At 46.5% G+C, this 25,307-nt stretch overlaps 1 protein-coding gene across 2 annotated transcripts in view; it reads right to left on the reverse strand.

The window, feature by feature from the left end:
- The window catches only part of LOC134342430 (serum response factor-like), a 71,764-nt gene that overhangs the window by 31,656 nt on the left and 14,801 nt on the right, over positions 1 to 25,307 (reverse strand). For both annotated transcript variants that reach the window (XM_063040550.1, XM_063040551.1), the window contains exon 2: positions 24,243 to 24,509. In XM_063040550.1, the coding sequence (XP_062896620.1) occupies positions 24,243 to 24,509 (267 nt within the window). The remainder of the gene's footprint in view (positions 1 to 24,242; positions 24,510 to 25,307) is intronic.

The following is a 25,307-nucleotide window of genomic DNA, read 5'->3' on the forward strand; positions in this document are numbered from 1 at the left end:
ATGAACCAGGTTGTGGGGGGAGGGAGGTGGGTGGGTAGGGAAGGGGAGATGAAGTATGAAGCTGGGTGGTGATAGGTGGAAGGGCTGAAGAAGAATGAACCTGATGGGAGAGGGCAGTGGACAATGGGAGAAAGGGAAGGAGGAGGAGCACGAGAGTGAGGTGATGGGCAAGTGAGAAGAGAAGGGGCAAGAAGGGGAGGTAAAATAGGGAATGGAAAAAAAGGCGGGGGGAGAAGAGAAATTACTTGACGTTAGAGAAATTGATATTCAAGCCACCTGGTTAGAGGCTACCCAGATAGAACAAGGTGTTGCTCAACACGAGTAGCAGCTGAGTAGTCCATGGATTGACATATCAGAATGGGAACGCAAAGTCAAATTGAAATGCATGGCCATCAGAAAATCCTGCCTTTCGTGACAGACAGAGCAAAGATGTAGAGGAAGCCACACTAGGGGTGCTGTATACAATAGATGACCTGGACAGACCTGCAGCTACATCTCCTCACCTGATTGGTCTGTTTGGAGCCCTCAATAGTAGTGAGGGGGTAGGTGTAGGACCTGACCCACTTGCAGGGCTAAGTGCCAAGAGGGAGGGGCACGTAGGCAAAGGAGTCAAGGAGAGCACGAACCCTGCAGAAAGCGGAGAGTGGAGGGGTGTGTAGTACGTGCTTCATTGTCGGATTCCATAGCAGATGGCAGAAGTTACAGAGAACGATGTGCTGGATATAGATGTTCATGGGATAGGTAAAGACAAGGGGAATCCCACCCTTGTAATGGTGGGGTAAGTGTGGGGTGAGGGCAGATGTGCAGGAAATGGAGATGTGGGTGAAAGCAGCATCAACCGTCATGGAAGGGAAACCCAGTTCTTCATAGGAAAGCATCTCGGATCTGCCCTCACCCCATTCTCCTGCCAGTAAGGCTTCCAGGCTTCCATATCCATCCTATGATGAGGGCACCAGAATTGAATACTGTACTCCAAGTATGGTCAAAGCAGGGTTTTATAAAACTGCAAAATTACCCCATGGGTCGTGAGTTCAACCCATGACTAATAAAGGCCAATGCACCATATGCCTTCGTAACCAGCCTATTAACTTGTACCACAACCCTGAGGGATCTATGGATGTGGAGCCCGAGAGCCCTCTGTTCCGCCACATTACCAAACATCCTGCCATTCACCCTGTCCTGGGCATACAAGTTCCACCTTCCAAACTGTATCACTTCAGTCTTCCAGATTGAACTCCATCTACCACTTCTCTGCCCACTCTGAATCCTATGAATGGCCCATTTTAATCTAAAACTAGCTCCGACACTGTCCACAATACCAAATGATACAAAGATAGGTGGAGGGGCAGGTAGTGTTGAGGAAGCAGGGAGTCTGCAGAAGGACTTAGACAGATTGGGAGAATGGGCAAAGTGGCAGATGGAGTATAGTGTATGGTCATGCACACTGGTAGGAGGACTAAAGGCGAAGACTGTTTTCCAAACGGGGAGTGGATTCAGCAATCAGAAGTGCAAAGGGACTTGAGAGTCCTAGTACAGGATTCTCTAAAGGTTACCTTGCAGGCTGAGTCGGTAGTAAGGAAGGCAAAAGCAATGTTAGCATTCATTTCAAGAGGACTAGAATACAAAAGTAAGAACATAATACTGAGGCTTTATAAGGCATTGATCAGACTATTTAGAGTGTGGTGACCATTGCTGGGGTGGCACAGTGGTTAGCACAACACTTTACAATACAGGTGACACAGGCTCAGTTCCCGACAGTGCCTGTAAGGAGTTTGTACGTTCTCCCTGTGACCACGTGGGATTCCTCCAGGTACTCTGGTTTCATCTCAAGTCCAGAGATGCAGCAGTTGGTAGGTGAATTGGTCATTGTAAATTGTCCCGTGATTAGGCCAGGATGAAATTGGGGGATTGTGGCTCGAAGGACAGGAAGGGCCCTACACCACAGTGTATCTCAATAGATAAATAAATATCAAAGAAAGGGTATTGGAGGGTCCAGAGGAAGTTCACAAGAATGAAAGGGTTAACATATGAGCGTTTGATGGCTCTGGGCCTGTACTAGCTAGAGTTTAGAAGAATGAAGGAAATCTCAATGAAACCTGTCAAATATTGAAAGGTCTGGATACAGTGGACATGGAGATGACATTTCCAATAGTGGGACAATGTTGTGCCTTCTGATCCTACACAGAATAGAAGGCATGCCTTTGGAACAGAGATGAGCAGGAATTCCTTCAGCGTGAGGGTGATGAATCTGTGGAATTCATCACCACAGGCAGCTGTGAAGGCCAAGTCCTTGGGTATATTTAAAGCAGAGATTGATAGTTTCTTGATTAGTAAGGGGGTCAAAGGTTATGAGAAGGCAGGAGAATGTGGTTGAGAAAGTAAATAAATCACTCATGATCGAATGGCAGAGAGAGCTCAATAGGCCATACGGCCTAATTTAATTCCAATGTTTCATGGTCTAAGTGCCTGTAACACACTGCTGGGAGTACTGCAGAAGCACACAGAATAGCAATGTATAAGTACTTTTTAAAATCACAGTCATTTTGCCAAGGCAGTGGAGTGAAAAACTCAAAGATAAAGATGTAAAGGGAGATGTAAAGACTTTGAGGGAAGCTGAGGGGGCAACTTTTTCATCCAGTGGGTGGTGGGTATTTGGAATGAGCCGTGATACAAGCAGGTATGACTACAACATTTAGAAGATATTGGACAGGTGCATGGAAAGGTTAAAATTGAGAGGAATATGGGGCTAACACAAACAAATGGGACAGGCTTAGTTCAGCAAATTGGTTAGCATGGATCAAATGGGCCAAATGGCCTGGCTTCCTTGCTGTATAACTCTATGATTCTAACTGCAGTGGCTGAGAAAACATCCCATTTTACAATCCATCTTCAAACAAGAGAAAATCTGCAGATGCTGGAAATCCAAACAACACACAAAATGCTGGAGGAACTCAGCAGGCCAGGTAGCATCTAAAGTACAGTTGACGTTCCAGACCAAGTCTCTTCGGAAGGACTGGCCTGCTGAAGGATCTTGACCTGAAACGTTGACTGTACTTTTCTCACACACCCCCACCCCCACAGATGCTGCCTGGCCTGCTGAGTTCCTCCAGCATTTTGTATGTGTTTCTTAAAATCCATCTTTCCAACTTACCACATAAAATTTAGTCAGCAAACTGGTGCACTTCTTAAAATTTCATAAGGTTTTGAAAGTGCACTGTACATGATCCTGTTTCTGTGCTGTAATTGTTATATGGTTATAGCACAGAAATAGATGGATGCCAATGCCGACCAAGATGTTATCCCATTAGCCAGCATAATTTTCTGAACATTTCCAATCCATGTATCTATCTAGCAGCTGCCTTTTAAAAGTTGTTATTGAACCTACCTCAACCACTTCCTCTGGCAGTTACCACCCCCTGTGCAAAAAAAGTTAAATCTTTCCCCTCACCTTAAACCTGTGCCCTCTAGTTCTTGAGTTGTCTGCACTTCTGTCTAGGATTGGGTTTTGACTATAGACACAGCCATCAATCCAGAAGGATAAATTTAACAATTAGCTGGCCTTCACCGGAGCTGGAAAGAAATCGGTGTGAGGGAGGTAGCAGTAGGAGTTGTAAGCTCTGAGGGGGAATAGGGGGCTACACTACCCTGCTGCTCCACAAGAGACAGCTGTAGTCACCTGGACTGCAGCAGCACAACCCAGACACAGGCCCATCATGTCAGATCCTCAATACCATCTTCCTCACGTGTGCATATTTACTGATTTGCCAGGAATATGCAGGTTGAGTGAGGAAGAAGCCAATATCTACAGAACCATTTGAAAAACAATAACAAGGAACAAGAACAAGGGCAGCAATAACCAGGACTTGGACACATGGAAATTGAGCAGAAAACATCAGAATGGATTTGAAGGTGGAAAGTCTTGTCCAACTTGATAAATTCTGCTGCAGTGACAGAGGGGGTAGTGTGATTGACATGGTCATACAGAGATTCACAAGGCATGCAATAAAACGCCACGTAATAGTCTTGCCCTCAAGACTGACGGTCACCGAATGAATGGGGCTTTGCAGTTAACCTTCCTGTACTCTAACCCCCTTTTCACTTACACATGACGAGGCAACAGGAAACTGAAGGAAAAGTTTGATTTCCCAGAGCAGATTTGGTACACAGCAGAGTTCACCGGGGGCAGGATGATGGCTTTTCTTAACCCAGTTAATACTTGGGCATAATTTGGAGGTGACCAGCAGCAGAGCTGGAGATCAAGACACGTTGGCGAAAATTAACGCTGCAAAGCATAGAGAGTTAAATATCGGGGTGGAAGCACAAGAAGAGTAGAGCTGTAGAAGTGGCAGAAGGAAAACAATGGGGGAGGCCATGAATAGTTTGTTGGCAGAAAAGGCTGTGAAATTGGTGAAAGATGCACAGGACACATAGCTTTATACACAGAGTCCAAGAGCAAGTATTGGTGATGAATCTGACTGTGGGCTGGAGACACACAAGAGCAGGGCAGTTGGCAGAGAAGATGAAGGAGTAAGCAAAAGCAACACCGAGTAAAAACAAGAGGAACGGAGGCCAAAAAGAGTGTGAGAGTTCTGAACAGATGGTGGGACATTGGACAGGATGTCGCTGGTTTGTTCTCCACTTCCATCGGAGGCCTTTGAGCAGACCTGCTTAGTGAGTCTCAGAGATTGTTCTTCCTTTCCTCGGAGGTGACAAAGTCCAGAGAGGAAGCAACCTCACTGGAACAGACACCCATCCCAGGAGGCTACACAAATGTCACTTTACCAAAACCCTTGCCTCTGCTACCCTCTTTCCTGCCAAAGTTTTGGTTACAAATTCATGCTCTGGTATCCAATCACAGCATCTCCATCAGTTCTTTAATGTTATAAATATTCTGGGAGTATGTCCCTTGGTGCAACAAAGGAAGCTGATCTTTGTTTGACTACCACCTGCTATATGACAGGAGGGGATGGAGTGGGGGGAACTCGGTGAGTGAAAGCAGCTGACAAGGGTGGTGACTGAAATGTGATCAGCAAACTGACCGCCAAGCCCCAACTATATCTGACGGCTTGTGCTCAATCCCAATGGAGTCAACAACTGTGTTCTGAAACAGCTGGCACCAGAAACACAACCACCTCAAAACATTAACCCTTTCATCACTGTCCCACACACACCCCACACCAACAGGAAATCAGCAGAGAGGGAGATACCCTGAATGCCCCTAGTCCAAGGCCTCCCGTTAGCTGGAGGAGGCCTTTTCAGCCAACACCATTCAGGAAGATGATGGCTGAATTGCCTGAAAACCCAGCACTCAAACAGCCAGCAGTTGGCCATCCTGAAAATCATCTACAAGGCCATCTCCCCAGCATCTCTCCACATCAAGGGACATCTGTAGTAGCAAACCAGAGCTTCAAAATAGGCAAGCTTGAGTACCAAAGAGTATAATCTAGGTGTTTCCTGCTGACATCTTTAACCTCTCCCTGCTTCAACCTGTGGGCCCCTCCCTCTTTAAGGCCACTGTCATTCCGGTACCCCCCAAAAAACTAAATAATTGCTTTAACCACCCAGTGACTCTGACATCTACCATCATGAACTGCTTTGATGGCAACATCAAGTCTAGCTTGCCAAATAACCTTGACCTATTGCAAATAGCCTGCCACTAAAACAAGCTTATAGTGGATGCCATTTCCCTGGCCCTACACTCATCCTTGAATCTTAACCTCTAAATCTACCTCATTACTTTTTTTAAAAAAAATAGTATTCACATTTTAAAATCGGCATTGACTTCCTTATTCTAGCTCAATGATTTGATCTGTGTGCAAGACAAGCTTTTCACTGTATTTTGGTACAATAATCAAGCAATAAAAATACTTCACGGGGGGAGAGGGAGAGGGGGAGGGGGAGGGGGAGGGGGAGGGGGAGGGGGAGGGGGAGGGGGAGGGGGAGGGGGAGGGGGAGGGGAGGGGGAGGGGAGGGGGAGGGGGAGGGGGAGAGGGAGGGGGAGAGGGAGGGGAGAGGGAGAGGGAGAGGGAGAGGGAGAGGGAGAGGGAGAGGGAGAGGGAGAGGGAGAGGGAGAGGGAGAGGGAGAGGGAGAGGGAGAGGGAGAGAGGGAGAGGGAGAGGGAGAGGGAGAGGGAGAGGGAGAGGGAGAGGGAGAGGGAGAGGGAGAGGGAGAGGGAGAGGGAGAGAGAGAGAGAGAGACAGAGAGAGACAGAGAGAGACAGAGACAGAGAGAGAGACAGAGAGAGAGACAGAGAGAGAGACAGAGAGAGAGACAGAGACAGAGACAGAGACAGAGACAGAGAGAGAGAGAGAGAGAGAGAGAGAGAGAGAGAGAGAGAGAGAGAGAGAGAGAAAAAAACAAAGATTTGAGCTCAGAGTTACAGATTATGCAGCCTGGGTGGCAGATTGAGTTGGGACTTCTACCCTCAGTGCAAGTGGCAGTTTCACTGGGGAGGGAAGACGAGACTGACTGGGAGTGGATGCTGCACTTTACCAAGCCTGCATACGGCTAGGTTTACAAACTCTCAAAAACATAGTTTGCAGCAGAGTCATTACTCAGTGAATCACGCCAATAAAACCAGTGTTTGCATGGAAGTTTCACAGCTTGCCCTTTTATGGAGAAGGAGCATTCCCCAAGAAGGGTGCCGAGCAGTCAGGACCCAGTGACAATCACAGCGATTCACTGTCATTCTCCACCTGCACTGCACCAACACATTAAACTGCCTTTGGGGATTTCAGTACAGCCTCCTCGTCCATGAGCTTCAAACCACTCAATATTTATCTCCCACAACCAGACACCCTTCTAGTAGTCTGAGTCTGTTCCCAAATGCTCCAGATCCCCACCTCCCAGGACTGAGACTTGCTACTCTGCTTTACAAGAAACATCTTTCACCAGTTCAGGATGCCCTCAAACACTACACAGCTGATAGAAGTTTCCTTGCTGATGTAACAAATGCAACAAGGCAACCAAATTGTGCACAGCAAGCTCCCACAAGGGAGCCAAGATAGTGCTGGTGAAACACAGCGACATGCTGCGGATGGCTTAAAAAACTTCTAAATATACTTAACTGCCCTCATTGCAATCTGCAATTTCCCTTTAAGTAATGTACTTTTGAACCAACTTAAAGAACTAGCAATGTCACAATCTTCTGAAGGACTCAAAGGACTTAACTCTAAAGCAAGTAATACAGCACCTTTAAACAGATGAAGGTACATCACCATAGTCAAAAGAGAGAAGGTGAGGACTCCAAGCCAGACTGAAATGCCGGGGAATGAAGCTTCCTCTACCCAACATCTTGTTAGCAAATGTACAGTCGCTGGAGAACAACACTGAGGACCCAGGGGCAAGATTGCTGTAGCAAAGGGAAATGAGAGACTGTTCTGTTCCATCCTTCATGGAGACATGGTTCAATCCAGAGAAGTGAGTAGAGAGGGGGCTAAGCTCAAAGCCTTGTGGTGCTCATGAGCGGTGTCAATTCTGGACTAAACTCGAATTAGTGAAGGATGTTCAACAGCTATGGCAGAACTTGAATGCTATGTCCTCCTACAAAGTGAAATCAAGCAACAAAGGTGACAACAGGGCTTTGCTTCCTGATGAGTTCAATGCCTTCTATGCTTGCTTTGACTGTCAAAACATGAAGGAACCATCACAAACTCCCACAGCCCCTAGTGATCCTGTGATTTCAGTCTCTCAGGCTGACGCAACAGCATCCTTCAGGAGGATGAACCCACAGAAAACATTCAGCCCACACGGATCATCTGGTCAAGCACTAAAGACCTGTGCTAATCAACTGGCTGGAGTGTTCACTGATATCTTTAACCTCTCACTTCAGCAGTCCAAGTTACCCATCTGTTTCAAGCAGGTTTCAATTATGCCAGTGCTCAAGAAGAACATGGTAACCTGCCTATATGACTTGTCCAGTTGCACTTACATCCACAATGGTAAACTGTCTTAAGGGGTTAGCGATGAAACAGTAACTCCTGCCTGAGTAGTGACTTGGATCCGCTCCAGTTTGCTTACCGGAGAAACAAGTCCACAGCAGATGCCATTTCATCAGCTCTTCACACAACCCTGGAACATCTGGATAGCAAAGATGCACACATCAGGTTGCTCTTTATTGACAACAGTTCAGTATTTAATAACATCAACCCCTCAAAACTAATGAATAAGCTTCAAGACCTTGGCCTCCATGCCTCCTTGTGCAATTAGATTCTTGATTTCCTTACTTGCAGACCCCAGACAGTTTGGATTGGCAACAACATCTCCACGATCTCCATCAGCACAGGTGAATCACAAGGCTGTGTGCTTAGCTTCTGCTCTACTCACTTTACACTAATGACTGTATGACTAAGCACAGCTCCAATGCCATATTCAAGTTTGCTGAAGACACCATTGTTGAAGACTGAATCAAAGGTGCTGGCAAATCAACACTTAGGAGGGAGATTGAAAATCTGGCTGATTGGTGTCATAACAACCACCTCTCGCTGAATGTCAGTAAGACCAAGGTAATGAATATTGACTGCAGGAGGAGGAAACCAGCGGTCCATGATCAAGTCCTCATCAGAGATGGAGAGGGTCAGCAACTTTAAATTCCTTGGTGTTATCTTTTCAAAGGACCTGTCCTGGGCCCAGCACGTAGCTGTAAGTGCAATTCCAAAACAAAAGTACAGCAGCACTTCTGCTTCCTCACGAGTCCGCAAACATTTGGTGTGACATCTAACACTTTGACAAATTTCTATAAATGTGTAGTGGACTGGTTGCATCACAGTCTGGTATGGAAACACCATGCGTTTGAATGGAAAATCCTACAAAAAGTAGTGGACACAGCCCAGTCCATCACGGGTAAAGCCCTCCCCACCACAGAGTACATCTACATGAAGTGCTGTCACAGGAAAGTAGCGTCCATCGTCAGGAACCCCCACCACCCAGGTCATGTTCTCTTCTCACTGCTGCCATCAGGAAGGAGGTACAGGAGCCTCAGGACTCACACCACCAGGTTCAGGAACAGTTATTATTCCTCAACCATCAGACTCCTGAACCAGAGGGGATAACTTCACTCATCCCATCACTGAACTGCTCCCACAACCAACTCACTGACCTTCAAGGACACATCATCTCAAGTTCGATATTTATTGCTTTTGTTTTGTATTTGCACAGTTTGTCTTCGGCACATTGGTTGTTTGACAGCCCTGTTGAATGTAGTCTTTCACCGATTCCACTGTTTCTCGTATTTACTATGAATGCCCGCAAGAAAATGGACCTCAAAGGTAGTACAGGGTGACATGTCTATTTTGATAATAAATTTACATTGAACTTTGAACACGAGCAATGAAGGCCCATGCAATATCTTAGTTATGCTCACTGAGTGAGAAATGTTGGCAGGTTATCAAGAGAATCAGGGGACACATGATGACAGCAACAAAATGGCCTGACATAAACCACACTTCAATAAACCGAATTACCAACATAATTTCACTAAATAATAAAGCAGATTTTAGGGGCTAAGTGGCCTGCTTATGCATTTATTTATATTCTCCATCCCTCCGCAGGTCTCCCACATTCACAAAAATAAAGGGACAGACTTCCAGGTTAACCTGGAGCACCACACCCTATTCACGTAAAAGACAGCATCCTTGTTCACCCTGCAACATGGTACTGAGGAAGGACTGAACTTCCCTCTCAAGATCGTTTGTCCAAAGGACAGGAGAGGGATCGGAGTTCACGAGAATTAGCACTGGTACAATACAGACACTGAGTTGGAGGTCAGAGTGAAGTCCCAGCTACAGAGACAGCTTGGCCCAGGGTTGAGGTGAATGCCAAACGATGCAAGGATGTGATTCTGTCCAACCATTGATTGCGGGCATCACCAATCACCAGTGACCCTCTCCCAAATCAAACACACAACCCCACCCCACCAAAACACAAACACTCCTTCAAGGTGGCAACACTGGCTCCCAATAATGGTGCTAGCTTTAAATTCTTCCACGGTGTTTCAATGTTTCTGGTTGAGAATTTCAGCAAACCAGAGCTTTACAAATACAGCGTTCTTTGATAAAATTGTATTTAATCCACTGGCGGCAGGGTTATCTGTGACGCTTGGTGAACTGGAACTTCGACAGACATCAGACCTGGTTGGGAGCTGGTCTGACCAGGCCAACAGTGCCATTACTTTGCCTGGCCAATGGCCGCCCACTGGAGAATGGGGTGGACTCACTGAGACAGACCACACAGGAGATGAGAAACTGCGCATTCTGGTTTTCACCGGTGTGGCTGGGAGACAGCATGCCCAACTCAGCACTTCAGCTCAGTGGGACAGACCATAAGACATAGGAGCAGAATAGAGCTTGTCCACCATTCCATCATGGCTGATTTATTATCCTTCTCAAGCTCACGGGAGCTCCCTGTTGGGGATAACCGGAGAGGTGGACTTGGTGTGCGCATTGACCAGAGTTGATGCACAAGCAGTCACAGTTCTGTGGAAACTGAAAGCCTCAAGTGGAATGCCAGTCACACTGCCTACTCAGGGAGTTTACTGATCCGTTCTGCACCAGTCTACATCCTCCTCATCATACTGAAGAATGACAATAAGCTGTCTTAAAACATGAAACTTCACTGATACAATGTACCACGTAAGGACAATTTCTCCAGCCTCGACTTCACTCTCCCTCAGCAAATACTCACTGAATCGCCCCCTTGCACAGTCTCTCAGGCCTGCTGCCATGTACTTCATACTGTACACCCAAGACTGCAATAATGGAGACCCTTTTGGACAATGAGCTATGCGTCAGGGCAAGGTAGGGCAGCTGTCTGTTTGTCAACCCTAGCGGTCTTGGAATGGGACAGGGTTCTGATTAAGAACACAGTTGAACAAGTTAGCTACTCACCATTTCAAACCAGCTTCCCATACATCCCTCCCACCTAACCAGGGCTCATAGGTGAGTGAAACACAACTGGACACTTTAAAGCAACCATCGACTGCAAGAAACTGCTGAGAGTTGTGGGCAACACACACAAAATGCTGGAGGAACTCAGAAGGCAGCTTGAAATGTCAATTGTACTCTTTTCCATAGATGCTGCCTGGCCTGCTGAGTTCCTCCAGCATTGTGTGTGCACTGCTCTGATTTCCAGCATCTGCAGATTTTCTCTTGGCTGAGAGTTGTGGACACATTTCAGCATGTCACATAAACTAGACACCCCCACCACCCCCCACTCCATGGAACCATCTACTCTTCTCTCTACCTTGGTAAAGCAGCCATAATCAAAGACCTCACCCACCCTTGACATTCTCTCTCCTCCTCTTCCCACTGGGCAGAAGATACAGAAGCCTGAAAGCACGTGCTAAAAGACAGCTCCCATCCCAGTTATTAGACCACTGAATGGTCCCCAAGTACAACAAGATGGACTTCTGATATCACTATCTACTATGTCATACACTTGCACCTCATTGTCTCCCTGCACTGCATTTTCTTTCTAAACTGTAACAGTTTATTCTGCTTTGTTATTAATTTCCCCTTGTACAACCTCAGTGCATTGTTGTGACAAAATGATCTGCAAGGCAAGGCACAAGTGACAACAGTAAACTATTTACCAAATCATACATTAAGTCTTCCATTCTTAGGATGGGAATGATGATTGCCCCTTTGTACTTACTCGGAATGAGCTAAATGAGCTGCTCAATCATCTGTGAAACTAGGACCAGATTTCAGTTCAGAGCCAAGCATCTCAGTCTCTCCACACACAGAATGACTCCCACCTCACTGAAAAGAGCATCAATGAGGATTTTCTGAAGTTGGGTTTTGTGGAACAAAGCCAATGGAAACTTAATCAAGAACCCCCCCAAAAAAAAATTGGCTGGGAAATTATCAGTAGAAGCAGTTTCTAATGAACCGACAGAAGTCATATGATATGGCTCTGTACATTGTTTGCTAAAAAAAATGGATGAATTGAAAGCAAATTATTGGCCTCATTATGCAAGAGTAAAATTTAATGGCTCTTTACAAAAGTGCAACCACCAAATAGTCAAATATTTAATATGTTTATTGATAAATTGGATACCTCAATAGAAAGCCATCTAACAGTGACAAAGACGGGAGATAATAGTAAGCAATGTAAATAGGACCATAAATTTACACACGGACAGGCCAGATCAATTTAACGTGTTTGAAAATACCAAGTCAAGGATTTTCCAGTCATGAACAAAACAGGGATAAATTTTAAGAATGAATTGAATAGAGATCAGGTAGAGAGAACTGAGGAACAACAAAATTCAATGATGTATCCTCTCCAATCACTGAAAAGTGATGATCAGGTTTAAAAATAATCAGAAGGACCAAAGGAATGTTATCTGTTATGAAGTCAAATACAAGCAGGAGGCCCGCTGTAAAACCCTTAGCTTCATTTTGTTTATTTAAAGGAGAGGGGCCAGCAGCTAGGAAGTGAGATTAACCTAAATTTCATCTTTAGCCACAACAGCTATCAGGAGCTGAAGGGTCTCCTGTGACAGGAATTGCTCGCCTTTGTCTCAGTGCTGCTGCAATAACACTTGCTGCACGTTAATGGCTCAAAAGGAGCTCCTGTGCTACCTTTCCCAAGCAGGCAGATCTCACAAGTGCTCTTATCGGAACTGAAGAGGTGACGCAAGGGTGGGCACAAGGCAAAAACCGGCGGTATGGCGGACAGTGACAAAGGTTATCTAATATTACAATGGGATTTAGATCAACTGGGAATGCCAACAAAAGAGCGACAGATGGAACTTAACTCAGACAAGTGTGAAATAAGGTACCTTAGGTGACGAGTATGGAATTGGGCAAAGGTCCCATCTTGGTGTTCAATAACTCTTCCATCACACACTTGACCAGAATATGGAAAGGTCTTAAAGTAATTCAACACAAGACACGCAGCCTTGGCCCTACTCAAGGACACAGCATTTAGTCGTGTGATCATTGATAACCACCTGTAAACCCCACTAGACGTTCTTGCTAAAGGTCTTCACCAAGGCAATGTCATTCAGTTTTACTTTGGTTGGTGTGGGTTGAAAGATAGAAGAAATAAAAGTGGTTTGCTGCTGATCATAGTTGCTGGTGCCAAACAATGTTGGTTGTTACTTTACCCTCAGTCCTGGGAGCTGTGAACATTGCACGAGCCACAGCAAACATCCCCATTTCTGACACACGGAAAGAAGGTCTTGGATGAAGCAAAAGAAGTAGGTTGTGCCTAGAACACTGCCCCAAGGAACTCCTGGTCTTTCTGTATTAGGTACAACTCCAGGCACTGGAGTGTTTGCAGAGATAATTCTGGGGAGAAAGAGGGGAGTTAGGAATCAGGTGAGGGCTGAGGGACAAGGATGTGGGGGGTTAAAGGACTAGCACAGTCTGAGCCTCTGCACTGCATTTAAAAGGGCAGCAACATGGATGCGGTTGGGGGTCAGCAAGGAACTGGGGCCGGTGACCCTCTAGGTATGCAAATTGCAAGATCAAAGCTCAGGGCCTAGTGTTCAGGCCCCCATTATCAGAGAGTTCAGAGTTTGAGGGCTGGAGTTCAGGTCCCAATCCACATTTGTCGTCACTGGCACACCTGAGTGGGCAGAACCGGAGCCCCAAGTTTGCGAGTTTCTGAGAGTTCATTGTGGAAGTCGAAGGCCCAATGTCTGCGATATCACAAGTTCGCTAGAGGCCGAAGGCCGAAGATGACAGCCTGGCCTGGAGGTTGCAGGAGAGAGTGTGTGTGTGCATGCGAAGGAGTGAGGGGGCTTGTTTCGCTGTTGCTTTGTTGCATGGTATATTCACTCGATGTTGTTCTGTCGACATGTTGGGCATGATGTGTTGGCTGTTATTTCACTTGACGTGTCAAAGTGCATGCAATAAATAAATCTGAATCTTAACACCCATATCAGGTTCCTCCACAAAATGGACCCTCCACCCCCACCCATCTCTGGATTTGAGCACTTTGGTCAGTGTTTGTACTGATTGAGTAGAATGTCATGGTGAACTGAGCACTGATGACCAAGTTAGTGGGGAGCAATGCAATGACACGGTTGGTAACATCATCCACTCTGTAACTGAGAGTTGGGCAATTAGCATTTTACACATTTACATTAGTGTTTGTCTGGGGAGTAGGCACCAGTGTCAGGACCGCACTGGAATAGCTTGGCAGCTATTTTCATTACTCTGCAGCCTGAGAGTCTTTTCTGCATCCAATTCTCTCAACTAAAGACTGGCTTCTGTAACGATGAGGATCTCAGTTGGAGGAGACGGCAGTTCCGGCTGAACACATTTACAAATGCTTTTGCTTTATCTTTGCCATTCACAATGGATCAATACAGAGCAGCGAATATTCTTGGAGCCTCTTCCTCCTGTCAGCTTATTAACTGCCCACACCATAGGCCTCTAGTTGTAGTGTGTCTGCAAAGGTTTAGTTTGATCTGTTGGTTGCAGTACAGAGGAAGTGGAGAGGCTGGTGGATTAGTGTGAGAAAAACAACCCAAGCCTGAACATGGAGATCAAGGACATCATTGTGGACATCAGGAAGGTACAGACCATCCCCCTCTGCGAATACATGCCTCCTCCGTAGAGAGTTAAGTGCATCAAGTTTCCGGGAGTTCCTATCATGGATGACCTCACCTGGTCCCTTATTATTACCTCCCTGAACAAAGAGGCACAGCAGCGTCTCCACTTCCCAAGATTGAGGCAAGCAAGGCTCCCACCCCCATCGTAACTGAATTTTACAGCAGCACCATTGAGAGCATCCTAACAAGTTGCATCTCCGCCTGGTATGGGAGCAGTCGAGCATCGGGCCAGAAGTCCCAACAGAGGATTATGAGAACATCTGAGAGTATCATAGGAGTCTCCCTACCATCCATTGGGCACATTTATCAGGAGCGCTGCATACGCAGGGCCTTTATCAAGGATCCCACCCATTCATCCAGCATTCTCTGACCTTCTACCATCAGGCAGGAAACTGGTGCAGAAAAACAAGAACGATCTAGTGGGGAAACCGTTTGTTCCTCCAGCCTTCTGAATTCCCGGCCGCATCGTATTCGAAGTGTCACTGGTCAATCTGTTCCATACCTTACAATATTTAAATTTATACAAATTAGTTTATTTATATGCGATTCATCTGTACATTTTATCCATACCTTCACAAATTATCGTGTGTTATGTGTACCACTGTGCTTTACACCCCGGTTCAGAGAAGCGTTGTCTCATATATAATGTATATAGAAACGTGTATGTAATTAAATGACAATAAACTTGACTTGACTTGTGTTAGCAGATACAGAACCACCAGAAAGAAATCTTCAATGTTGACTGTCAGCTCCTGTAGATTTTCATGGCATCAGATCAGACATGGCCATAGTCTCACCCTCTATCCGCGGAGTGTCAGTACTACACTGCAGGCAGAATATACACTGGGTGGGGTTGGTACACTAACCAGTGCTTTGACGTACACAGCTGCTGGATTACCTCTGATCAGATGGCGAGGAAACCACAAATGATCTCATTACTGCAGACAACGTCCGTCCAAGTGTAGAACTGTCGGTACAAGGCCCAGCAAAGACCAGGCTTCCAGACAACACAAGTAGACCCAGATTGTTCTGTTGCACGGTCACCCCCGATACACTTGGATTGTAAAAGCAACTGCTGTGGTGAGGTTTAAATCACCATCCCAGGCTGCTGCCAATCAGCACCATGTCCTCGGCTACTGCACCCTGACATCCAAAAGGATGTGTGGGCAACATAGCCCAAATTCACCTCACATTAACACAGCAGTTTGCAGACACTGATCTACATCAGCCAGGCAGGAGGAAAACAGCTGTGGGTCAGGCAGCATCTGCCAAGGCAGGTGGACAGGCGATGTTGTGTTGAGATCCTGTCAACTGCCCATTTCCGTCCCAGATCCTCCAGCAGTTTTTTTGTGTTTGCCTCCAGTATCTGCAGTTTCATGTGAATACACTGACCAGCCTCATTTCACAGAAGTGCTCTGGGCATGGTTCTGGGATCGTGGAAGGGCAGATAGAAACAACTATTAAAACAAAATCCAGAATGAGTGTGAGATATTAACCCAGGGCCAGAATCAGGAGGAAAACAGTCTTATTCAATAATGTTAATCTTTCCCAAAAATAACATCTGCTCAAGTAACAAGTTTTAAACCCACATAGGGCTGTAAACTGTGTCAACAGGGTCAGATAGGAACCTTGATTAAACGAGCGAGCAGTCACGGGGGTGGAGGGGGAAGAGAGAGAGAGGAGTGTGGTACTTGTTAGTTTCCACCTGTTAACTGCAAAATTACAACACTGCCTTCTGCCAAACAGCTGATGTGAAAAACTGTCACTTGAAGGTACCCAAGAGGACAGCTGCAGCCAAAAGAGAAAGGGTGCTGCTGTGGGAATGAGCTCCCCTCATCACCCTGCTGAAATAACACTCCCCAACCCCCTGCCCCACATACACAAATTTTTAAAAAAAACAGACTAACACTGACACCCAAGTGTCTGAAAGGGTTAATAGCCTGCAGTGCTGAAAGAGTTACAAATCTGAAAAATACACTGCTGCCACACAAACAGCTTGACTTCAAAACATGCCGATTTGACTGGGAGATAAACACAGTGCACAGGCAGGCTAGCTCGGCTGCATTAACCCGTCAGAGCAGGGGAGGGTCAAACCAGCAGGGGATGGGGCGTGCTGAGCTGACGGGATCAGGGAACATCTTTACCCCTTGGCAGCGGAAGTGATTGGCGGAAGAGCAGGATTGAGCCAGTTGGACAAGTCACCTTCAGAGGTCAACAGAGAGCGGCCTATGCAGACGAGAAAACCAGGTTGTGAATATCTGGTCTGGCAGTGCTTAACGTTCAGAGTTCCAACGAACCCTTTCCCAACAGTGATCACACACGCAACCAAGGACAGGACGAGCTCGGCAGTACGAGGTCAGCAAGTGGTGGGTTAAGGGCAACATCACTTGGCAGCAGGGCTGGGAGTGGCGGCTTCCCTCCCAGACAGGGGCCAGTTCACACTTTGTACGAGATACCACTCTAAACAGCTCCCCATGTCATAGCCAGAGATGTCAACACTCTGCATGACGTGGAGTCCAACCCATCAGCAAATCACAACCCACGCCACTACACAAAACTCCCCCCACCCCCCACTCACAGCTAAGCCAGGCTCTGGGACAGCTGCAGCTTATAAGGAATATCAGAGGGCCCTGCCAAGGGCTGTAGTCAGGGAACCAAGCCATATATGGTCATGATGGTCACACAAACTTTATCAATGAGAGAAAGGGTAGAGAGAAGGGGGTGGTGCAGAAGAGGGTGGATGAAATCAGCCCCATTAGTGTAGCACAGGATGGGGGAGGGGCAGGGGGAGGGGGGAGGTAAGAGACAACGAGACAGGGGCATGCAGACAGAGAGACGGGTGGGAAGAGTGACTGACTGCACTCCTGCCCTCGACTCCCCTCTGTCCCCTACCCCCTGCATAACAATTGGTGAGGAACTTTCTGCTCTCTGGATCAGAGGGACTGATAACGGGCCTCAAGTGATCCCACTGCAGTACAAGATTAAACCGTAAACTTTGCAAACTTTTATCTGTTCAAAAATAAAGATCAAACTGTACTGTTACTCACTGTCTATACATTATTCTCAACAATGATAGTTGTGCAGGATAAGCACAGAGTCTATCTCATTTCATTCTGTGCAGACCACAATCTCCAGGGAGGCGAGTAGATTCTTTCCACTGTACCAGGCAAAATGAATAGCAAAGGACACCAATATCAGACCAAATTAATGTTGTCCCAGTTGGCATTGAGATTGCCAACAGTAACAATTATGTTCTACCTGGTGACAAACTTCACCTCATACCCTCTTCAACCCAATTTCAAGTTGCTGCTACACAAACAAAATGCTGGAAACACTCAGCAGACCAGACAGCATCTGTGGAGACAGAAAGCGAGTTAACACATCACAAACCAGACTTTATGCTGCAATGAAAGCAGACAGAGTGAATTTCTACAGGATGGCAAGGTAAGGTCAAATGGGCTAATGAGGCTGGTGGATGCTTAATATGCCTCTCTGGGTGCAAGGCTACAAGACATCTTCCCTTCTAAACTTGTGCAGTTCTGCTCAGCCTGAAGCAAGTCCAGTCACAACAAACCGACCAACAAGAGTAGGGGGGTGCTGTTTGGATACAGCTAACTGACCTCCAGCTCAAGCCTCAAATCTACTTCTGGACCATGAACATCAGGCCCAAATATACTCAGCTCATCCCTCTGTAACTTCCAGCTCTGTTGTGTCCTGGGTCCACAGTCTCCTCCTGCCCAAAATTCCCAAGTGAGATTATCCTTTGTTAATCTACTCAGTCCCCGCTGTGGTTAAGGATGAAGAGGAAGACGTCTGAGACATTTGTGCAGAAATGCCCCAATCAGAACAGGAAAATGGTATACAGTCTTTCCCAGAGGAAGCATGGTCAACAGAGCTGTGAGTGAGAGCTTGGAATGGACGTTGGTGGCAGTGCTCACCCCCCTCCCCCCAAGACAGATAGAGTTGCAAATTGGAAAGGGAAGTCACATTGTGAGGGTAAGAGCAGGGGGGAAAAGAGCAGTAAACATGGCAAAATTTGACTGCTTTCTATTCTAGTTCCTCCAGTTACCTGACTTTCAGCAGAGTATGGCTTTTTTTCCCCTGAACTAAGGCTTCCCTTCTCCCCTCAATGGACAGAGCCATGGTCACGGCATTTCCATTTCCTGCACCTCTGCTCTCTTCCCTTCTCTCCCCAGACAGATGAGAACAGGCTCCTGGACCTCCTCCAACACCATTGGGACCTGAGTGCTGGATCAATGAAAATGCCGAATTACATAGGGATCACATTAAGCATAATCAGTGCCGGATGATTGAAGGAAACAGATTACAGGTAGTCTGATCAGTGAAGGTCGACTTGTATTACTTTCTTGAGAAGTTTCTTGAAAGCCAATGAAACTACACACCAAACTGCCAAGGGAACTTGGGAAAATGCCACATTTGTAGAGGCAGTGGAATGGTCAACGTTTGGGTTGGGACCTTGCATCCACCATGTGCAGAAGGAAGATAGTCAGTACAGGGGTAAGGAAAAAAGGCATGGCACGAGCTGGCAGGCAATAGGTGGAACCAGGTGAGGAGCCCTGAACTTTTCTAGACTCCTCCCACTTCCTGCAAATTGAAGGGATAGCCATGAGCACTAGCAGAGGCCTGAGGTACACGTCTTTGTGGTGGCTACGTTGAGCAGTTCCTGTTCCAAACCTACTCTGGTACCACTTGCCAACTCTTTTCTCAGCACTGGGACATCTGCGGGATGATGCCCACCATACTCACACTGAATTCAATTTTATCATCTTTGTTACTAACTCACTCTTGCCTTCTAATTCACTTGGACTCTTTCTGCCCCTTCTCTCCATCTTCTGATTCTATCTCCAGCTCAGGAGACAAACCATTCACTGACTTTTACAATAAACCACCAACTCTCGCTGCTACCTCAGCTACACCTGTTCCCACCTTCTCTCTTGCAAAGGACACCATCCGTTTTTCTCAATTCCTCCATCTTGATTCCATCTGTCCATGAGATGGGGCTTTCCATTCCAGGACATCTGAAATGTCTTTCTTTGCAGTGACTTCAAAGGGCAGCACTCCTGCACAGTAATCAACCAGCAGGCCTCTCTGGCTCAATGAGCATGCAGCAGCAATAGCTGACCTGCCTGAAAATGAGGTCCCAGTCCGGTGAACTGTTTCCGAACAGCATACTTGGCTCTGCACATCTCATCATTAAACAGTCCCAGGAACACCCCCAAAATCAATGGCAACAAGGGCCGTCTGTGACAGCCAGAAAGACGAACACCATCTCCTGCGTGTTCCCTTCCAAGTCCCATTATGGAAATCACCTTTCCTTCATTGTCACCAGAGGCTGCAACCATTTTATCAATACTAATTCGAGGTGAACAATAAATACCAACTATACTAATTCCAAATTCAGATGCACAATATAATCACCAGTTTACTTGCAGATCGAAGCCAATTTTTTCAGGAACATAGAATAGGACTAGCCATCAACTCCTGTGGATAAAGTTAATTCATGATTAACTCAACATCCCCAAAACAAAAGATTCTCCACACTTTGCATAACTTGTCCTCAAACAATGAAGAGCCTTAGAAAGACCTTGGGAAATAAGGATCACTTCCCATACTCGAACCAGCTCACATAAAATTCACCATCACCTTCAATGTGCCAGCGTGGCTTCTGGTCACTTTAGGAAAGAGTTTGAAGATCGGGAATCAACTTGTGGTTTATTCAGAATGATCTCCTTCTGCCTCGCGCCTCTCCAGAACAAAAAAAGAATGCATTTATTTTTAATGCTGCAAGGTTCTCACTCCACAAACTCTAACTCCACCTTACACCTCAGAGAATTCGGCTGCAAAGACTTGCTTTTCAAATGCAGTCATCCTGGCTTTTGAGCCCCAAATCAGTATATAGCCTTTCCCCATACATCCTCAAAAAAAAGGGTTTAAGTGACCAGAAGGCAAACTTTGAGAAATAACCAGTTAGCAGGGAACCAAGATTTTCCTTGAAGTGGGACCAGGGCATTTGTCCTCCTCCCCCATTCTGTACATTTCATGCCTCCCCCAATTTCACATTTCCACTGTTTGTGGGAAAACAGATTTCCAGCTTCTTTCTAACATGGGATCTACCATGTTTATATGCACAAGAAACACTTCTCCACTTACCAAGTCCTCCATTGTTCAGGCGTGAATTTTATCCTATTTTCTTTACTTGATAAAGCACAGGCCATTCAGCCCACTGTGACCAGACTGGGCTTTCACAGAGCAATCCCAGCTGAACCATTTCTACTCATTTATGTGCAGCCCTGAAACTTATTTCCTGCTTTATTTTCATTAAATCCCCTTTCATTCTTTTGCCACTTACCCACACAAAACATATAGTTTACAATAACCAACTAACACGTTTCCGGGAATGTGGGACGAAAGCGAGCACCAGATGGAGACTGTCCAAAGAACACACACCATCACCCAAGGTTAGAGTCAAACCCAGGCCCCCATCTGGCAACAGGACCAACTACAGCACAATCACACAGCGATTATTTTATTACTGTTTACATACATGTTCAGAAAACCACACTCAATTGCATAAACATTTGACTTATTTTAAGCAAGAATTACAGCAGTTTTGGCTTTGCCACAATTATTCCTTCATTTTCCTCTCACCCATCACAAACACCTTTAACCCTTTTCTCCATTTCTGTGTCTCTCCTTTGACCAGCATCTCTCACTGACAAGTCCTCCGAACCGCTACAACCTTTGAGAGCACAGAGCAGCAATTTTAAAAGCAAAATGGAAATATAAATTCTGACTTGTTGACATTTATAACCCAAGAATTTTAGGAGCAGGAAAAATAAACAGTAGGACTTGGGATTTCTTTTTATAAAAGTTCCACATCCAAACACCAGGATTCAATCACTTTTTCCAAACTTTCAAACAAATGCAGGTAAGATTATGCAGCCTGCACCCTTTGATATCAACAAGGAGGCAGGCACAATGACGAACGCAAGCAGCAAGACTGGGAGGGGACTGGCATCACAGGAGAGACTTACCAGACTCCGTAGAGATGTGGAGGGAAAAAAAGTGTAACTGCCATTCCAGGAGGGTACTAGCAAATTGGACCCATATTCTCTTGTTAAAAGAATACAAGGTGATCTCACTGAAGCAGACAAAATTCTTACAAGTTCAACCAGGTATATACAAGAATAAAGTCTCTCCCATCCACCAACCTGATAAACAAGAGTCAGTCCCAAACTAAAGGGTCTACGATTTAGAGACAAGATGGAAAGAAAGAGGAATGAAGGGTTTTGGGGCAGTTGCAGGAAAAGTCGTCCAAAGTAAAAGAACAGCCAGCTACGACTGTATTGAACACAGTATCAGCTGTACACTGCCTGTTTGGCTTGATGTGGAAGTGGGAGCCTAGACTATCACAGGAGTCTCCTTAACCTTGTACCCTTATATTCTCTGTCCACTATTAACATAGGAGTTGTTGAGGGGCGGGGGTTACTTATGGGTTTCTTTGTTCACCAAGACCTTGCAGTCAGTGAGGAAGCTTCCCACTTAACTGTCACACTGCCTGCTCTAACAACTGGAACAAACTCTACCAGCTGTAACAAACACATTGGACAAACCTGATTCTGAATATCTGATACAATGAAAGGAATAAATAGGGTAGATAGTCAGTCTTCCCCCCACTCAGAGAAAAACTGAAATAATAGACAACATGCACTGAAGACAAAGGGGTGAAAGGTTAAGGAAATTCATAGGGCTAATATTTTTTAAAGACACGTGTGCACACGCAAACAGATGCTTCACGATAGGTACCCGGAATGGGTAGAGGTAAAAGAAATAGTGGTGTTTATAGAGGTTTTTAGAAAGACATGAATATGCAGAGAATTAAGGGATAGAAAAGAATTTAATTTAGCATCTTCAGGACCACATGGCTATGCTGCTGAACACACAATCCAAGGGCTGCTCACAATTGTCCAAATAACTAACCTGTGGAGCCAAAGTACCACTGAACTAAGATGAGATCGACCCACCAAGATCAAGCACCTTCCCAGATCTCCCACCATCACCACCCCAATCAAACAACAAGCAGTAATAAAAAAAACTCTCAACTAATGTTTAACTCTAACCATGGTGGGGTTAGTTCCAATCTGGATAAGATTAAGGACTTGGCAGCTGATTTCACTCTTCTGTGTTGGTGGGAAATAGGAGATTGAGAAGGGGAAAAGGCTCGGATTCTGGAATGCATCACAAACTGCTCCCTGGGGGCAACCCCGCCCTGCCTATGGTCTGGTCACTACCCAGTTCCCAAACCAGGAAGCAGCAGGTCCTCAATCTGTGCATTTTGTTCTGTCTGAACCCTTAAGGCCACAGAACAGATTCAGAAGTCAGCGTACAGTCTCCAAGATGGATGACTGACAAACGGTTAGAATAAACACAAGCTGTTTTCCGGCAGCTGTTGCTGTCACGTGTGAGGATCACAGGCAGAACCAGAGAAACTGCCTCCTTTACCCATCCAGTGTCTGGTGGGGGCAAGCCTGCCGCTGCTGGGACCCAGCACCACAGGAGGAACAGTGTCAGGGGAAGCTTGTAGGTTTCACAAGTTCTCCCAATTCAATAATGCCGAGAACTTAGCAATCAATATTTGAGGTATATTGACTTGACAAGTATAACTTCTATGATCATGGTTGAACTGCAAGTTTTGTTGCTGGGATGACAATGGAATAAACACAATTCCAAATCAGGATGACACACAACTCAAAGATTACACACATCTCTCAAACACAATCACAAAACTGCTCTGTGTGAAAACACTTCTGAAAACACATCTATTGATGTGAGTAAAATCTAAAATGAGAGAGAAAAAAAAGCAAACTGCCAAACCAAAATTTTTAATTATTTTCTGTTCTAACTGGACAGTTCAACATCAAACATCTGAACTCTGCCATGGGAAGAAATGACCAAGACAAAGGAAAAAAAGATTCAATGTGCTCAATACATCTCCAATATTGCCACCAAACCATGGGGCTGTCGAGCCCAGGACACTCCAAATGAAACAGCAACAATGCCTGGGATTCCACTGAGAAAGGCAAGGCCCTGCAACAGAAACCGGGTACCCGTGGTGGGTGGAAGGAGCAGACCCCTTCAGACTGCCCACCTGGTCTGCTGTCATCTGCCTATCTATGGTCGAGCTCACAGTTCCCACAGAAAGCCCAGACACCGAGAAATTGAGTGGGAAAAAAAGTCAGCCTCGATACCGGAGCCCAACAAAGGAGAATGTGTTAGGACACGGGAGATGACAAGTAGTCTGTCGGTAGAACTTAGTGCGTCAAGCAGCATCTACACGGAAAGGGAATTAAAGTTGTCAGGACTGAGGCAGAGTTTCTACCTGAAATGTAGACAGTTTCTTCACACCCCCCCACCCCCCAGCCCCGCACCAAAGAAGCTGTCTGACCCACGGAGCTCATCGAGAGGCTCCAGATTCCTGCAACTAGTCTCCAGTTTCTACAGGAACATCATATGTATGGCAGCCCCAGTAGAGCAAATATTACGCCCATTCACCTATCCTGAAGAGTGCAAGGAACCCCTCATCATACAGACCCACAAAGCAATGAACCAGCTGAACACTTACTCCCCACCACACAGTCACACCGCACCATGGTTTTACCTTGTTTTCTCCACTGCTGTCGGTCTCCGATACCTGATAGGTGAGATCAGTTTCCTCGAAACCTGTGGCACTCATCCGCTGATCCGTAGTGGGGTCAGAACGCGGCGGGGAGTCTGGGGAGTTCAGACACGTCTGAATCAGTGCCTTGCCCGTCTCACTGGTGATCATCGGCTGCAGTTTCTGGGTGGCAAAGGTGTACACGTGCCCGGTCTCACTCGCCACCAGGAGAAGCACCTGCGTGCCCGTCAGCGTGGAAAGCTCATATGCCTGTACGTGGACAGAAAAAGGACAGGTTGCTTTATCATGGCTTAACAGGAGCAATAACCACATCGGCAACACTGGGACACCGGTCTGTACCGGAGGGCAGTGGTTAGCGTGGAACAGTCCACTGGGACACCGGTCTGTACCGGAGGGCAGTGGTTAACGTGGAACAGGACACTGGGACACCGGTCTGTACCGGAGGGCAGTGGTTAATGTGGAACAGTCCACTGGGACACCGGTCTGTACCGGAGGGCAGTGGTTAACGTGGAACAGGACACTGGGTCACCGGTCTGTACCGGAGGGCAGTGGTTAACGTGGAACAGGACACTGGGACACCGGTCTGTACCGGAGGGCAGTGGTTAACGTGGAACAGTCCACTGGGACACCGGTCTGTACCGGAGGGCAGTGGTTAATGTGGAACAGTCCACTGGGACACCGGTCTGTACCGGAGGGCAGTGGTTAATGTGGAACAGTCCACTGGGACACCGGTCTGTACCGGAGGGCAGTGGTTAGCGTGGAACAGGACACTGGGACACCGGTCTGTACCGGAGGGCAGTGGTTAATGTGGAACAGGACACTGGAACACGGGTCTGTACCGGAGGGCAGTGGTTAACGGAGAACAGGACACTGGGACACCGGTCTGTACCGGAGGGCAGTGGTTAACGGAGAACAGGACACTGGGACACCGGTCTGTACCGGAGGGCAGTGGTTAACGGAGAACAGGACACTGGGACACCGGTCTGTACCGGAGGGCAGTGGTTAACGGAGAACAGGACACTGGGACACCGGTCTGTACCGGGGGGC

The sequence above is a fragment of the Mobula hypostoma genome, chromosome 2 (genome assembly GCF_963921235.1).
Source record: "Mobula hypostoma chromosome 2, sMobHyp1.1, whole genome shotgun sequence".
Classification (NCBI taxonomy): domain Eukaryota; kingdom Metazoa; phylum Chordata; class Chondrichthyes; order Myliobatiformes; family Myliobatidae; genus Mobula; species Mobula hypostoma.